Source organism: Eleutherodactylus coqui, chromosome 8, assembly GCF_035609145.1.
Source record: "Eleutherodactylus coqui strain aEleCoq1 chromosome 8, aEleCoq1.hap1, whole genome shotgun sequence".
Lineage (NCBI taxonomy): Eukaryota > Metazoa > Chordata > Amphibia > Anura > Eleutherodactylidae > Eleutherodactylus > Eleutherodactylus coqui.
Window position 1 is genome coordinate 121,765,241 of NC_089844.1, and position 18,128 is coordinate 121,783,368.

At 43.9% G+C, this 18,128-nt stretch overlaps 1 protein-coding gene across 1 annotated transcript in view; it reads left to right on the top strand.

Moving 5' to 3' along the window:
* LOC136576767 (interleukin-4 receptor subunit alpha-like) overlaps window positions 1-18,128 on the top strand; it is a 34,712-nt gene that overhangs the window by 10,097 nt on the left and 6,487 nt on the right. The window contains exons 2-6 of the mRNA XM_066576325.1: window positions 8,698-8,801; window positions 11,362-11,491; window positions 11,612-11,778; window positions 13,631-13,779; window positions 14,916-15,069. Of these exons, the coding sequence (XP_066432422.1) occupies window positions 8,720-8,801; window positions 11,362-11,491; window positions 11,612-11,778; window positions 13,631-13,779; window positions 14,916-15,069 (682 nt within the window). The 5' untranslated portion in view covers window positions 8,698-8,719. The remainder of the gene's footprint in view (window positions 1-8,697; window positions 8,802-11,361; window positions 11,492-11,611; window positions 11,779-13,630; window positions 13,780-14,915; window positions 15,070-18,128) is intronic.

Consider the following 18,128-nt stretch of genomic DNA (forward strand, 5'->3'; position numbering starts at 1 on the left):
TCCTAAGGCACCACTGTCAGCCCATCAGCGCCATGCAAAACGTTCACTTGGTTCTGCTGTTGTATTCATTTTATGAACTTGGTTCTGGGACTGTATTTATGTTATGAGCTTCATTCTGGTATTTAATCTGTGTACAGAGGTTGATTCATGTTCTATTTCTGTACTGAGTTTGATTCTGGTGCTGTTCTTGTTACAAGCTTGGTTCTGGTGTTGTATATTTGTATTGAGTTTGGTTCTAGTGCTGTATTATGTGATGAGCTTGGTTCTGGTACAGTATTTATTTACTCTTCTGATGTGGTTATGCTGCTATCTTGCAACTTTCTGCACAATACAAGCAGACTGCCTATCAATAAAATACAGTATATATTTTGTTTTGTTTTTTACCTTGGGGAAGGGCGCCCAAAAGAAATTCTGCATAGGGTGCCATGTTAGCTAAGGCTAGAACTGATGACAGGTCCTCTTTAAAGACACCAATTGATGTACTTTGCTCCTGGAACATTATGTGGACTAGTAATGGTCACGAGTTCCTTACCAGCCACTGTAGCTGTGATAATGGTTTGGGCCAATAATACGGATTGGCAAAACACGTAACTTGTAATTCTTTAAGGAATTTTCTGTTGCCCTCCCTTTGCAATGTATCCTTGGCTACTGTTTTAATCTCTGCATGGTCAGTCTGCCTCTTCTATGGTCAAGGGCCAGTTAATTGGGGCATAAGTGTTTACTAGCGGCTGTATCTCAAAGTAATTTATAATCCTGCTACAAGAGGCGTAACTTTAAATTTCTGAACCCCCAAAACAAAATCTCTAACAGATCCCGTCAACCACCAGGCTCTTGCTGGATGTTTCCAGGTAGTGAGTAATAACTTCCTGTTTGGTTGCTAATACACTGGTGTCACAAAAGGTAAGCAATAATAGCAAACAGCTGGTGGTATAACGTGTACTACAGAACACATATCAATTCTGCAGAACATGGCCAGCAGGCGTGGGAGGACTCTTACATGTTTTGTTTTTGCAGAAGTAAAAAAATATTAAAATTGCAAAATATTTGCAAGGTTTAAAAATTACATGAAAAGTCAAATACATGAATGACTTCTTTATTACAGACCCCGGCCCTTTCACAATTGAAGCTTCCCAGTATAGAAGTTAGAGCTGTGTCCCTGCAGTGCAGCATAAAATCAAGTGACAAGTTTTCCATGGATCAGTTTCAGTGTGACTCCACATTGAGGGTGCATTCACACGAATGTATATGGGCTCAGTTTTCACGCCGAGCCGATATACGTCGTCCGCATCTATAGGGGGGGGGGAGGATGGAAGAGCCAGGAGCAGGAACTGAGCTCCCGCCCCCTCTCTGCCTCCTCTCTGCCCCTCTGCACTATTTGCAATGAAAGTTTCGTGAATTAGCCCCACCCCCATCCCGCCTCTCCCCATTGCAAATAGTGCAGAGGGGTGGAGAGGAGGCAGAGAGGGGGCGGGAGCTCAGTTCCTGCTCCTGGCTCTTCCATCCCCCGGTAAAGAGAGTATACCGAGAAAGGTGTGATCAAGAAAAAACATCCAGCGAAGGAGGATCCTGTGGTTGTAAGCAACCTGTGGACAAAAGTGGTCGGAGGGGAATGTCAAGAATCCTTATGATAAACAGGTGCTGCAGAGGCAAGCAAATTGAAGCTGAACATAGCCCAGCGCTCCAACTAATATATTAGAACATACTACTCATCTGTAAAGGCTAGTGGTGGCAAACCTATGGCACGCAGAGCCCTCTGCTGGCACGTGTGCTGACGGCTGCAAACCAAGGTAGTGAATACCGGCCAGGGTATCGCAGCTCCCCAGCCAGTATTTACTCAGCAGTGCTGATCCCAGGTGCACACTGGGATCCCAGGAACCTCCTCCCTTGACGTCTCCTCCTTGGTTCTGTGGGAGTTGAGGTTACAAGGTGTTGGGACGCAGAGCAGAGGAGCAATGGTGCTTCGACGAGGAGGTAAGTATATGGGTCTCAGGGAGGGGCGCTATTACTACTGGGGCTGATCTAGGGGATGCTATTAGTAATAGTGTCTCCTATATTGGACCCAGTAGTAATAGTATTATTACTAATGGGGCTGCTGTGGGGGTCACTATTACTGCTGTGGCTGCTGTGGGGGTCACTATTACTGCTGGGGTTGCTGTGGGGGTTACTATTACTTCTAAGATTACTGTGGGGAACACTATTACTACTCAAGCTACTGTGGGGGGGGGTCACTATTACTGCTGAGGCTGCAGTGGGGGTTACTGTTACTACTGAAACCACTGAGGGGGTCACTATGACTACTAGGGCTACTGTGGATGTCACTATTACTACTGTGGATGTCACTATTACTACTGAGGGTGTCACTGTTACTGCTGAGGCCACTGTGGGGGTCACTTTTACTACTGAGGCCACTGGGGGGACACTATTATTACTGAGGGGGTCACTATTACTGCTGAGGCCACTGTGGGCATCACTATTACTACTAAGGTCACTTTGGAAGACACTATTACTACTGAAGCCACTGTAGGGGTCACTATTACAGCTGAGGCCATTGTGGGGGGCACTATTACTATAGGGGTATGTTTACACGTAGCGGAAATGCTGCAGAATGTCCTTGGCTGAAATTTCCGTGACAAATTCTGCAGCATTTCCACATCCAAAAAGCAGTCAACATCTGCTCCCTGTCTATTTTGAAACAAGGTAAAATCATATGTCGTGATAAGCCCCGCCCCTGATGTGTTGGCACTTTGTGATAAATAAGTGAGTTTTCGGTTGCTGTTTGGGCATTCAGTTTCTAAAAAAGCCCACTATCACTGGTATAGGCTATGACAGTAGATGACCAGTTCTAGCGCCATTGTTGTCTAAGAGAAACACAAAGAGACTCCAATGGATAAAAGAGCACAAAAATGGGATCACGGAGCAATGGAAAAACATTGCCTAGTGGCATGAATCCAGATGTTGTTGCACCGTGCTGATGGGAGGTCAGAATTTGGTCCAAGCAGCATGATGACCCCTTCCTGTCAGGTAACAATAGTTCAGGTTGGTGGAAATGGAATAATGGTGTGGGGAATGGTTTTTTTACGCACCCTGAGTCCTCTTGTACTTGTGCATGGATGTTATGATGAATTTCTGCGGTTCTGAAGGTGAAAGTGCCTATTTAGGGTGCATTCCCACGAACGTATATCGGCTCGGTTTTCACGCCGAGCCGATATACGTTGTCCTCGTGTGCAGGGGGGGGGGAGGATGGAAGAGCCAGGAGCAGGGACTGAGCTAACGCCCCCTCTCCGCCCCTCTGCACTATTTACAATGGGGAGAGGCGGGGCGGGTGGGGCTAATTCTTGGAACTTAGCCCCACCTCCTTTCATTGCAAATAGTGCAGAGGGGTGGAGAGGAGGCAGAGAGGGGGTGGGAGCTCAGTTCCTGCTCCTGGCTCTTCCATCCCCCCCCCCCCCCCCCGTACACAAGGACAACGTGGGAATGCACCCTTAGTGTGAGCCAGTTCTCCTTTGCAATTGGATTATTAAAAACTTTGATCTTTACACTTATGCTTGTTTGTCAGACAACTGACTGAAAGCTAAGCAATTACCACTCCAAGGATTGTTACCCAGCTTTCCCGGAGTCCTGAATGTCAGCAGTATAGAAGGGGTAACGTGTTAGTGTTCACTTTAGCTGATTTGTTATTCAAGAGTCTGAAAACCTAAGCCCCATTTACACTGAAAGATGATCGTTTAAATGATAGTTTGAGTGACAGTTTTGAGTGATCATCTTTGCATAAACTCTTAAGTAGCTAATTAACTACTTAAGAGTTAAATGCAGGCGGAGTGGGGCACCGCAGACAGCTCTGAGAACAGCAGCTGCTTTGTATATGCAAACAGCTGCTTTGTTCTTGGAGCTGTCAGCTGGTATCCCACTGAGCTAATAGTGCCGAGCACAGCCATCGCTGAGAGCTCCGTGCGGGATACCAGCTGATAGAATGCTATCAGTGGTATCCCACTAAAAACTCAGCGTGCGGCACTGATAAAGCTCATCACTCCATTCTAGCTTGCTAAAAATCAGTGATGAACGAATAGTGCACGAAAAGTGCACAATGGCAGCATGTTTAGACGCAACGGTTATCACTCAAAAGATGGCTTTTGAACAAATTTTGAGCAATTATCTTTGTGTCTAAATGGGCCTTAAAGGGGTTGTCCTGCGAAAGCAAGTGGGTCTATACACTTCTGTATGGCCATATTAATGCACTTTGTAATGTACATCGTGCATTAATTATGAGCCATACAGAAGTTATCAAAAGTTATTCACTTACCTGCTCCGTTGCTGGCGTCCTCGTCTCCATGGTTGCCGTCTAATTTTCGCCGTCTAATGGCCAAATTAGACGCGCTTGCGCAGTCCGGGTCTTCTTCTCTTCTCAATGGGGCTCCGTGTAGCTCCGCCCCGTCACGTGCCGATTCCAGCCAATCAGGAGGCTGGAATCGGCAATGGACCACACAGAAGAGCTGCGGTCCACGGAGGTAGAAGATCCCGGCGGCCATCTTCAACCGGTAAGTATGAAGTCACCGGAGCGCGGGGATTCAGGTAAGCACTGTGCAGTGTTCTTTTTTAACCCCTGCATCGCGGGACAACCCCTTTAAGTAATACTCATAGATTGTGTATTAATGGTCATATAGAGTTTTAATTAGATTTTCCAGAAACCGATCTAAAATTACACAATGGAGTGACATTTTCAACCACTGCATGATCCCTATATACATAGTGAACAATATATATTTGTTATATCTTCTCCCCTATTTCTCTTGTTTCCCACCCTCTCCCCCCAGCACAGTGCACCCCTCCAACCTTTTAGCCATCTTCTCCCCCAGCACAGTACAACTCCCCATTGAGATGCAGCCCATCCCTACGGTAGAACCTGTAGTCAACAGCTCAGTAAGCAGCAAACGCCTTTCCATGTTACCAGTGGATCTCAGTGTTGTAAGTTGTGCATTTAGATCCAGGATCTGGGCTTCCAAATGCACAACACACTCACATCTCGTACAGCAGTATGCACCCTCGAAAGGCTGTTCAAGGACTACATACATGGCACAAGATGTACACTGGATGGCATTGTCAATCATGGAGTACATTCTAATTGGGTATGGTACAGATAAAATTCAAGTAATTTATACAAGTAAATAATATTTGTAAGTAGATATAGGTGACTCCTTTCTAAAGTCCCCTGATTTTAAGTCAGACACACTTGAAATCAAGCACACGTTGCCACAACAGTCACTCTGTTTGGTTTAAGTAGCTATCAGCAGCATTAACCCCTGCAATCAATTCAGTTTGGAATGATATACTCTGATAGTAGGGGTTACAGACATAGCAGTCACACCTGTTCATTGGCCCCTCTGTCATGTAAAAAGACAGCACTACTAAAAAATGGTACATTCTTAGGTGGGGGCTCTGTTACATCCCTTTCACATCAACCACCAATTTCTTCATATTACACCTTTGATCCCTAGTAGAGATGAGCGAGCACGCTCGTTTAAGGCTGATGCTTGAGCAAATGCGGGGAGGGGGGGGGCGGGGGAGGGTGAGAGAGAGAGCCTTAAACGAGCATGCTTGCTCATCTCTAATCCCTAGTGAAGCACAAAGAGTACCCCCCTATACCGCCCCTACCTCTATATAGTTCTGCCCACTGACTACCAGTAGCCAGTGGGAGGGGCTTTATAGAATGAATATAGAGCAGTAATATTCTCTGTCTGGTGTTGTAGTTAAGCCACATTAGTGGCATTTGGTTGTGGCCAGTGATGGCTTCTTCTTTCTGCCTCATCCAGGTAGTGTAGACAATGTTCCTTAAACTTTAAACTAGTGAACTATGCTTCCCACTGTATCTGTGGGAACATTCAGTGCCTTTATTATCTTTTTGGATTCTATTCCCTGTTAGTACAAGGCAATGATCTCTTCTCTTACTCTCTTCACTCAAGGTCCATATACAAGTACCGATTACTGCTCATGAATTTGAGTCATAGTCATGCAGTGTAAATGCAAACAAAAAAAATCGCTCCCTATTTCTTCATAAGTCGTTATCACTGACTTTCAGTCAGCATAAAAACTATCTCTGGATCGCGGGCTTCTTGTTCCATGTAAACACTCCCTGCTCAGCGCTACAAATAGAAGATGAAGCGCTGAGCAAGTTTGTTTACTTGACTGTCAGCCTGTGCAAAAGGGCCATTACCCATATTTTTAACATACAATTAAGCATCACAGTCAACAAATCTCCTAGCCAGACCAGGTATTTGTTGTGTTTTATCTCAAGCACACCCGATGCAGCTAATGAAGCCCTTGATTAGTTGCATCAGGTGTATTTGAGATAATACCTGATTTGCAAATATGTGCTTTTATGACTAATTCTTTACAGGGGGTTGAATAATTCTAAGACTCCAGTAATCATTAAACATCTTATTTTGCGGTGAATTTGCAGAAACGACTCGTTATCTCAGATGTGTTGTGCTATTTAAATTGTTCCTGTTTGATTGTTTTTTGCAAACAGATGAAAGTTTAAACATTTTCTAAAGAAACCTAATTTGCAATGGAGGTTGAATAATTTTAACTGCAACTGTAAATATATAAATGTGGATACTAAGCACACTGCACATGACTGCATTATACGGTACAGCCAGACTTTCTGCCCCGATGTTCCTTATGGATCGCCAAAAATAGCATCCAGAGGGAACCCTAGACGGAACCATAGGTTTTCATTATTTAAACAAAGGCCTAAGCTGCAAACTTTGGTCTTTGTTTGAGCAGATTTCTATTATTTTCCAACATGGAATAGTGTTTTCTGTCTAGGGTTCTATCTGAATGCTGTTTTTGGTAATCCGGAGAGTATCTTGGGATGGGTAGACTGGGAACACAATGAATCCAGTCTTATTTGGAAGGTATGCCACTTACTGTATCTTGTATTGATTCACCACTATAGCTTGTATTAGACTACAGAGCTGCATTTACATATTGGTACACTTCAGAGCTAAAATATCCCAGCATTCTTTTCTGCATCATTGTCTGTACAGAGCTTTTTCTGATAACTTGCATACTGGAGTCTATCACCTTTAGGCACTGTAACTATAATCTGATGAAAAATAACCATTCCATTGCAATATATATGTATATGCAGCTAATAAGTGTGTGGCGCCACCATAACTCCCAGACAGGACACCCGCTGCCATGGGGTTATAATTAACTCCAATCTCTCCTTTACCCCCTACATCCAATCTCTGGCTGAACCTGTCAGCTGCACCTCAAGAACATCGCAAGAATCTCACAGTAAAAACGCCCTCATCGGCTCGATTACTGCAACTCGTTGCTGATCGGCCTCCCCTGCACCAGACTCTACCCTCTCCAATCCATCCTGAATGCGGCAGCCAGGCTCATCTTCCTGTCCAGCCGCTACTAAAACGCCTCTGCCCTGTGCCGGTCACTACACTGGCTGCCCGTTAAATACAGAATTCAATTCCAACTCACTACCCTCATGCACAAAGCCCTCCACAGCACCGCGCTGCTCTACAGTGCTTCCTTCATCTCGATCCACCACCCAGTCCGCACCCTCAGCTCTGCTAACAAAATCAGTGTAAGTGCCCCTTTAATTCAAACCGCCTCTAAGACTTCTCCGAAGCAGCACCAGTCCTCTGGAATGTGCTACCAAAAGCTATCTGGGCAATCAATGACTCAAAAAACTTTGGGCATGCTCTAAAAACGCCCCTTTTCAGGGAGGCATACCATATGCCCTAAACCAAACCCCTCTGTACTCCGCCCGATAACATGCTCCCTGTACTACGGATTGTAATCCCTGCTAGCCAAAATCAACCACCCCTTGCAGTCATACCGCAGCAGCCACTATACGGCCTGACCATTGTGTATATAGCATCCCTCACCCTCCACCTCACCATACCGCGCACATCTCCAGCCCCTTTACCTTCTGTATCACCCCACTATCTGTAGTATGTAAGCTTATTGGAGCAGGACCCGCACCCCTACTGTCTCCATCAATTGATTACTTCATGTAACCGTGGTTTTGTTTTTATTTCCCCTGCATTGCAAGCGCAGTGGAATATGTTGGCGCTATATAAATAAAGATTACTATTAAAGGGGTTGTCCCGCGCCGAAACGGGTTTTTTTTTTCAACCCCCCCCCCCCCCCCCCCCCGAGACAAACCCGATGCAGGGACTTTAAAAAAAAACAGCACAGCGCTTACCTGAATCCCCGCGCTCCGGTGACTTCTTACTTACCGGTTGAAGATGGCCGCCGGGGTCTTCTCCCTCCGTGGACCGCAGCTCTTCTGTGCGGTCCATTGCCGATTCCAGCCTCCTGATTGGCTGGAATCGGCACGTGACGGGGCGGAGCTACACGGAGCCCCATTGAGAAGATAAGAAGACCCGGACTGCGCAAGCGCGTCTAATTTCGCCATTAGACGGCGAAAATTAGACGGCAACCATGGAGACGAGGACGCTAGCAACGGAGCAGGTAAGTGAAAAACTTCTTATAACTTCTGTATGGCTCATAATTAATGCACAATGTACATTACAAAGTGCATTAATATGGCCATACAGAAGTGTATAGACCCACTTGCTGCCGCGGGACAACCCCTTTAATAAGTTAGGGGAGCGTCCAATGCTAAACTTGTCTTCATATGACTATGACATCTGAACAATGTTTCTTTATTTACAGGCATTTTTAAAATCTGAAGACAATGAGCGGCTCAAGGATGAAATCAGAGATTATACAGATCGGTTTGCTATGGATTACTGCATTATTAATTGCACCCAGTCATTGTAAGTCTAGATGTGGTTTTAAGAATCTTATGAGTTTATACAAATACCGGTCTGCAATTTTTTATTACACTATGTATTAAAGTTGATTTTTTTTTCAAGATCACTGCTTGCTGTCAATAAATGAGAACATTCATATTTGCATACAGAGGCAGAAAATCCATACAATACTTCTGATAGTTTTCTACAACTGTATCCAGTGTGGATACTCCTTAGTCAGGGCTTCTTCACATGCGCGCGATTTTGCCCCATTGAGGCCGTGATCATCGCGGTCGCATAATGGGACAAAGCAAAACCATTGTACGGGCAAGAAAAGATAGGATTTGCCCTATCTATCCTGCATGTAGTTAATACTACACGTGAGAAAGATAGGGCAGGACCTATCTTCCTGCTGTTTTGTTCAAACTTGCGCACACTAGCACGGAGTTTGAAAAGTCTAAGAAGAAAAAAAACTGTTATGCGCAATTAGGCTCTGTAGCGGCGAGCGTAGTCACGCATGCGGCCATGTGAAGAAGCGCTAATGCAGTATAACACGCATGTGAACAGAGCCTAAAATGTATCAGACTATTGTCCTAACTGTTGAACTGCTAGACTGATTACCATTGCAGCAGAACCTCAGCTCTGAGAAATATAAAAAAGTTTGTTTTCATTCACCGACAGCAAGCAGAGAGTACTGAAGGGGTCGTCTCATGACAGACCATGGGGGAGATTTATTGAAAGTGTTTTTCTAAGTCAGTTGTGCTAGAGGCTATGCTGCTGTTATTTGCAATAAATTAGTGTCGCACTTGGCTTAACAGTGACGCCACATCTTTAGACATATATAAAAGGGGGGCCAATGTATCATCACCCATCTAATGGAGGGAGATTGGGACAAATTCAAACGAAAGAGTGCAAATTGCGCCGTAGATTCTCGAATTCAGCTCGCATCAGAGAACACATGGACCCTCATCTGTGTGCTGTCCGATACTCGCCGATGGTGGACATAGTATGTCTGATTCTGGTATGTTAATTGGACCAGGATTGCACACCCTTTAGCTCCCTGGGGTTTCCCTTCATCGCCGGGAATCTCAGCAGGGCTGGAGGGGAGTTAAAATCTTTACTACACCATAGAAACTAAATGGGAATCCTCATAAATAATATGAGTTGCTACTAAAAAAAAAGTGCTGTTGTATATTTAACCCTTTATTGACTGGTCCATTCTAGTCAGCGCCTATTAGAGCACGCAGTATCCCTTTAAATAAGCGGAGGAGGAATTCCTCCAGCCACACTGCTGGGGAATCCCTCCAGCCACGCTGAGATGAAGGGAAGGCTTGGGGGTTCCCTTCATCTCCATCAGGGGCTAGCAGGAACATACAGCAGGATATTTAAAACTTGCTGTTCGGACAAACAAGGGACTTCGAGGCTGCTGCGGCGATCTCTTTCTATCTCACCCCCGAACTACCAAACAGTAGCGCATTTTTTCTGTTGCTCATCAGCACTGTTTCAACGCTGATACAGCTGCGCCCATTCACGTGTTTTTTTTTGCGCGATTAGCTGCAATTTTTTGTGCACGATTAAGTCCCTTGTGTGAACGAGCCCTAAGCTGCAGTTCTTACATCTGTCTAAAAACCTCATACCATACAACCCCCTCCCCCCACCCCTTTGCTCTCCAATTCCAAAAAGTAGAGTGGGAGGCGTAAAAAGTTGCAAATTTGTCAGCAAAACCCCACTTGCACAAAAACATTTGACTTGCACATCCCCCCAATTTTCCAAATGGCCCCAGTTTTGCATTGCGACTTAGCAGATTTGTAGTGTGGCTTTTGGTAGCATGGCTATTATGGGTGAAACAAGCTGAAAACACTTATGTCCCCTGTAGAAGCCATGTGGCCTAAAACTGCATTTTATTGTTAAAATGCATCTTTTTTTCTAATCTCTCTCTGCCTTTAAAAAGGGGTTCTTCTGGCAAAATAATATTGATGACCTATCCTCATGGGCGGGGCAGTCACCCCCTTCAGGCTGAATCAGATGGGCGTGAGCGCAACTAGCTCGCCACTACGGAGCATAGTTATGCCTGAACCAGGGTTTTTGTTTACGGAGTATTCAAACTCCGCACTAGTGCGTACGAGCTTGAAAAAAAAAAAAAAGCGGGAAAATAGGTCCTGCCTTATCTTACTCAAATGTACTATTACCGGTTGAGAACACCGCTAGTGAAAATGAAACCATTGAAATCAGTGGTCTTGTTTCATCCTGTAATGCGGCCATGATAATCACGGCCGTGTAATGGGACTAAATCACGTCCATCTGTTTAAGTCATCGGTTATGAAGCCACAGGAGGTGCCAGTGTGCAAGGCCTTGCGCAGCGTATTGCGCACACCCGCGCGTATGCATTTGCGCACCTCCCATAGACCTCTATGGGGCTCTTTGGTACGCAGAATAGAGCAGGCCCCATTTTTTTGCTCATGCAAAAAGGGTAATGGGAGTGAACATATTGAAATCAAACAGGATTTTCCTGCGTGTAAAAACACGTGCAAATACGGTTATATGAAGAAGCCCTTAAGAACTGTGAATTTCCCCTTGTTTGCAGCTCACGCCATTAACAATTTGGACTGTGTGAATGATTTTGACCGAACAATGGTTTGTAGTTGGGAGGTTGCCAATGGAGTCGCCAACTGCAGCTCTGATTTCAAGTTAAAATGCACAGATTTTGAAAATAAGTAAGTAACTAAAATCTTGATAAACCATAAAGGAGTCCAACAAGACCCGATTCTCCAACAGGGAGATAGTTTTAATTTTAAATAAAATGTTTTTGAAAATGATTTTTACATTTTTTTCAGGATTGAGACTTGTCAGGATCTGGATACCGTTGGGGGCTTCCAAGTCCCTACTAAATGTATCTGTAGCATCACTTTCGATGTGTTCATATGCAATGAATCTTTTCACATAGAAGTTGAATCACAGGGACAAAGTGTGCGCAATGCAACTATACACATTTGTTCTTCTGGTAAGATATTTGGTTTCTATAAGATTATGCGTGAAAATCTGTAAAATATTTTTAGCTAAACCAGCGCCAGGATCAAAGAAAAATAGCTGAGTAATGGCACAGTGAGGTGGTTGCAAGAATTAGTAGTGGGACTTTTCATGGAAAAGCTGCATTATAAAGTTATTAGTTCATGAAAGGGGTTTTAGGATCCTCATCTATTACCCCGAGAGGCTACAAAATGCCTTTTGTTCTGGAGCACCCAAGCTTGCCTATACATTGCTCAGACTACTAATTGATACTGTAGCACCGCGGGGGTTAAAGAGCACTCCAAACCGTCACTTTTCTTCTTGTTAGGTTTATTTATACAGTCTTTAACAGAAACATAAATGACTGGGTCTCCAGATAAATGGTAAATGATAGCAACAACAAAAAAGACTCTGTTTAGGTTTAACCCTCCTCAGTCCGGACGGAGGTGACACAGGTACGTCCTCAGCTGAGATGACCATACAAGTCCATGGAGGTGCACAGACCTGTGGATGTCCAGAGCGCAGCTGGTCCTTCTGCCTTCAATCTCCCAGGCTCTAGTCCAAGGACAGGCGTATCCCCTCCAGGGGTCCTGCTGCAACCAGGTAGCGCCTCGTCCACAGCGCCTCTCTCTGTTCACAGTGGAAGTCACAGAGTAACTGCAGCCTGTATCTCCCAGGCGCACACACCTCCTTCTACCTTCCACCTGTTTCCTTAAATGGCATGCTGGACAGGTGGTAAGATCTGGCGTGGAGGGAAAGAGGACCGGACTACCTCACAGAGGCTAATAACCTCTGTGACTCATACCTTCCACTCCAGACTATTCCTCCATTCCTCTTACCCTGTTACAATACCTATGAGAACAGTGTAATACTTCATCTCTCCTGTGGTGGTGCTGCAGGGAAACTGAATACTTGCTGCTCGATTCCCTAATTGATTACAGATGATCGGTCATCTCCTTTAACTTCTATTCTACATCTATTTAACTTCGGCTACCAACCTCAACTCCCTTTCCCATTTCATTGTCAGGTCACTCTATAGCGTCTACAGGCTCTGCATTAGCGTTGCCTTTTTCAGGACGATAGCTGATAGGTAGAATATAATAGAATGAGAATAACCCAAGCCTCCCATGATTTCTGGCTATAGCCATTCCATATCATATGTCTTACTCTGTGCCCTTCAACTGTACGACATTTCGCTGACTTTGGCTGTTATAGTTAGATGTAGTCTGTGCTCTATTTTGCTAATGATTAAAGGGTTTTACCATGAAAACAGGTTATCCACTATCCACAGAATAGGCAATTGAAAGTGAGGTACAAAAAATGAGGGGAAAAAAGGTAAATGCCAGATATAGGGGCCCCAACCCGTACCTACTGTTGGGGACCTGGGTTCCCATTCCTCCATCCCAGCATGTCTGCATGGTGGAGCATCTGAAGTACTCTCACTCTGCCATTTCTATGTCCTAATTTCTTAAATGGAGGTCAGTCGCAATACCGCCCATAGCCAATGAACAAAAGTGGCGCTGTGTTTCATAAAAAGACATAGCCTTTTGCAGGCTTCAGGCTGCTGGTACTTACATGTCTATGCTATAGGGATTTCAAAGTTGTTACATGGTATTATGGAAATTTTTTCACAGCTAACAGGATCTGTAAGAATAATATTATAGAGTGGGATTGCTATGTAAGCTGTTCCTGATATGCTGGAGTCTCGCATATGGTAGATTAGTGTCCAGAACTTACAGGTTATGTCCTGTTATGTCCCGTCCTTCCTGTAGACTCTTTTATCTAACTGGTTTGTCCACATTCTCAGCTTTCCAACTTTAAAATAGTAGTGTTTTTTTTTTTTGCAGTTAAACCGAAACCTCCAACAAACGTGCGTGTGACCCTCACCGAGCCAGAATATGGGTGTGCACAATGGCAAACTAATTACGAAGACAACTTTATGAAAAGCGATCTGTCCTTTAATATCCAGTTCATCTCCAAGGAAGATAATAAAATGGTAACACAGGAGTTGTCTTTCATATACATTTCTCACCATTTCCAATAACTCTGCTTACTGTTAGTGAATGGAAACATTAAATCTGGAGGTTAGAAAAACGTGCAGAGCTAATATTTCTCGCAGCTGAGGGCTTGTTATAGTTTTATCCAATCCTCTATGTGCTATACTGAATAGGCATTATATTAGAGACCTCATTTGGCCTTCAGTCTCCCAGCAATTCTACATGGCAGAGACTCCACTAGGTGATGAAATTGGCCTGCAGGAATATTGGCTTATTTGGACAGGAAACTTCTTGTAGTTGCCGCAGATTAGATGGAGGTGCTGACATGTGCCGATATGAGAGAGAGATATGAGAGGGAGAGAAAGTGAGAGAGAGATGTGAGAATGTGAGAGTAAGATGAGAGAGAGATGAGAGATGTGTGTGTGAGAGAGATGTGTGTGTGAGAGAGGTGTATGTGTGAGAGAGGTGTGTGTGTGAGAGAGATGTGTGTGAGAGAGGTGTGTGTGTGTGCGTGTGTGTGTGAGAGAGAGAGAGATGTGAGAGGGAGTGAGAGAGAGAGTTGGGTATGAGAGAGAGTTGGGTATGAGAGAGAGAGTTGGGTATGAGAGATATGAGAGAGAGAGTTGGGTATGAGAGATATGAGAGAGAGAGAGTTGGGTATGAGAGATATGAGAGAGAGAGAGAGTTGGGTATGAGAGATATGAGAGAGAGAGAGTTGGGTATGAGAGAGTTGGGTATGAGAGATATGAAAGAGAGTTGGGTATGAGAGAGAGAGTTGGTTATGAGAGATATGAGAGAGAGAGAGTTGGGTATGAGAGATATGAGAGAGAGAGTTGGGTATGAGAGATATGAGAGAGAGAGAGTTGGGTATGAGAGATATGAGAGAGTTGGGTATGAGAGAGAGAGAGTTGCATATAAGAGAGAGATGGAAAGGATCATTTAGTTAATGGTATTAAAAAAATCAAACCAATTGTACAATGTATTTTTACCAAATGAATTCTTTAATTCTAAAACAAAAACTGAAGAATCTGGAGGAACAGTTGAATATTTGAGGCGAGGATCCACTTTTCTGAAGCAAACTGTTAAACTTTTTTCACTCCAGACTTGCTGTGACCTGCTAAATTTCCTCTCTCAGGTATTAGACAAAGTGATTACACAAATAGAATCTCAATACCCGTTCAATAGGAGGCAGCTGCTCCGAGGCCATGACTACAGAGTAAGAGTAAGGACCAAAGTCACAAGAAATGTAATCTGGGGCGAATGGAGTTCAGAAGTTATATACAGAAATGGTAAGGACTCCTGGGATTGTTTAAGTTTTGTGATCAGAAGGGTTGAATTAAAAAATGGTGAAGCCAAAAATATACACTTTAACATGATTATCAAGTTAGATGGTGAACAACATCTAAGGGGTCCAAAAGTCTGTGCTAAGAGCTTTCTCTAGATGGACAATTACACATAGATCTACCATAGGATTTGCCTGCTGGCGACACAGACACTCCTGTCAGTTACTGATGATGATCACACAACTCCTGACACACAGTTATAATAGAGGAGATCACAGCTCATCTTCCTAACCGTATACTTATGGTCTGTAGCTTATTTAGGTGAATATAGAAGGTAGTGATAGTTAAACAGTTCCCCCTGCCTTAACTAATGTAGGGTTGATGCATCACGGTTAAAAGTGAACGTAATGTATCTAGTGAACGTAAAAAATCTTAACATCAAAATGGTGACGGGCTGCAGTGCAGGAAAGTGAGTGGAATACACAGAGGAGACCTCTAGAGAATGACAGGCAATCAAGTGAGGGGGACAGGTGTGGAAAAATGTTTTCAACAGAGTGGCCCTTTAATTTCTACCCATTCTTAGTTACATCCCCTATTGTAGTTCAGAGCTGAATTCACATTTCTGCTGGCTCCAGAGGCTCTGAGCACTTTTTGCATATTTAGACTTTATAAAGAAGCTTCTCTTATGTTTTACATTATGGGAAGAGTCCTCTTCACATCAAGCATTATACAGTAATAGATGTAAAAGTAAGGGCCTTTTTACACGGAATGATCAGCTTTCCTATCAGGGGCATAACTAAAGGCTCAGGGGCCCTGATGCAGAAGGTGAGCTGGGGCCCCCCTCTATCTGTATCTGTACCCGTACCCATACCTAAACCATACTGCACAGAGGTTCAACTTGAAGCTTCTGGGCCCCAATGCAAAACCTGTAACAGGGCCCCCAACTATAATGCTTTATTCATAGTACTGGGCTCCCTATATGGAGAAGAGAGGCCATATGGGCCCCCTAAAGCTCCTGGGCCCGGGTGCAACCGCATCCCCTGCACCCTCTATAGTTACGCCCCTGGTTCCTATAATTCTTAGATTGTGCAACTCTGAACAATAATCGTTCAATGTAAACACTGCCAGCAGCTGAAGAACGAACATTAATTAGATTATCGTTCATCTTTCAGGTTAAGCAGGCATAAAAATGTAACGACTATCGGCCTATGTGGACAGTCAATTACCTGTGATTGACGGCCTGTTTACTGTGCATTGGGGCAGGCGCCTGGTTCGCTCCGCCTACATTCAGTGAAAGCGCAGGAGTGATGATGGCTGGGACGACTATCGGGTACATAAGCGCCCGACAGTTGTCTTGTGTAAAAGGACCCAGCTACCTGTTCCATTCATGGTCTGGATATGTGAAGTAGGGTAGCTGGGGTTTTCTTGGGGGATAAAAGGGGAGGTGCAATTTCTGGATCCAACCATTTGGAGGCCATTGATACTACTTTAAGTTTTGGGGTCTGACGAGTGTTCCTATTTAGGGCAATTAAATAAATGATTGTCCATTTGACAGCTATCATGTTTAACGCCAGTGACTGGGGATGGCAGCGCACATTTTGAAACCTCTGCTATGGACACTAAGAGAACTTGTTTTGCCCTTAGTCTCACAGTATTGCAGAAGCTTGGGTATGCTGTTAGGGATGTGCTTGATGGCAAATTTGTTTCCAATAATAACCAACAGAATTGTAAATGCAGCTCTGGAATATAATACAGATTGGAATTAGGATCATTACAAATTATTTAAAGGTTACTGAACTTCTTAGGTGGATTTTATCTATATGCAATTTTCTGTTCAAAGGTGGTCTTACCATCTACAACATGTCTATATAGGTTAATTATCTGTTTAACCCATTTAGGACCAGCCACAGTAAATTTACGGTGGCTGGTCCAGGGCTTAGAGCACCGCCGATAGTAAAATTACAGCGGTGCTCTAAGTCTCCTGCCTCTGCAATCAGTAAGAGGCAGGAATGGGTTATCAGCTGTGAGTGACAGCTGATAACCCGGAGCAGAAGGCAGGAGGGGTTATTAACCCTTCCTGCCTTCTGCTTCCCCGATATACAGTGCTCAATGAGCACTGTATAGGCAAAGTGAAAGTAAGATGTACTTTCACTACGGGAGCCTCATGTGACCTCCCGGGATTCCCTGCTACTGCAGAGCTGGAGGGTCAGACTAGACCCTGGCAGCTCTGCAGGTGACTAATGTCACCACAGGGGTTGCTTTCCCCTGTAACTAGGGCTCCAATGGACGCCCTAGCTACAGTGGGAAAGTGTCAAATAAAGCAAAAAAATATGTGAATGCCCCCCAGAGGTCTTATATGACGTCATGGGGGACATAGATAGTAAAAAAAAACATGATTACATACATCAGTAAGACAAAACAACAGAATAAAACAACAATACATATGTACGAAAGAGAATAACACAAAGCAGACGCCAACAAAAACAGTCGCCGTATGCGTCCCTATAAACCAAAACCATACATACTAGATATCAAAATGTCCGAAACAAATAGAGGAACCCATTCCCATACTTTATTTTAGTGTAAATAAAAAAATAATTTTTAAAAAAATTATAAATGTTAAAAAAACGATTTTTTTTTTAGCTTTTTACCCCTAATAAAGCTAAAAAACGGAAAAAAAAGTCAGTGAAAAAGATATTAAAAAAATAGTCCTATATGTCACGGAAAAAAAACGCAGCAAAAATAATTTTGGTAGCTAAAGGAAAAAAAATAGAGCAGTAAAACCGCCACATGGGTAAAATCCCTAAAAAGTGTCTGGTCCTTAAGGTACAAAACAGCTTGGTCCTTAAGGGGTTAAGCTAGTAAGTAAACATGGCTTACAGCTACCCAAACTCCAGTTGAAGGGCATGGATACAATTTAAAGGGGGATTTCCCATCTCGACTTTTTATGGCCCAAGATGGGGAAAATCCAGCCCTCTGTTTCCAACCACTTATCGGAAAAAACTGAGTGCTTCAGCCGAGCACTGGTTGCATAGCTCTTTTTGAAGTGAATGAGAGCTATGGAA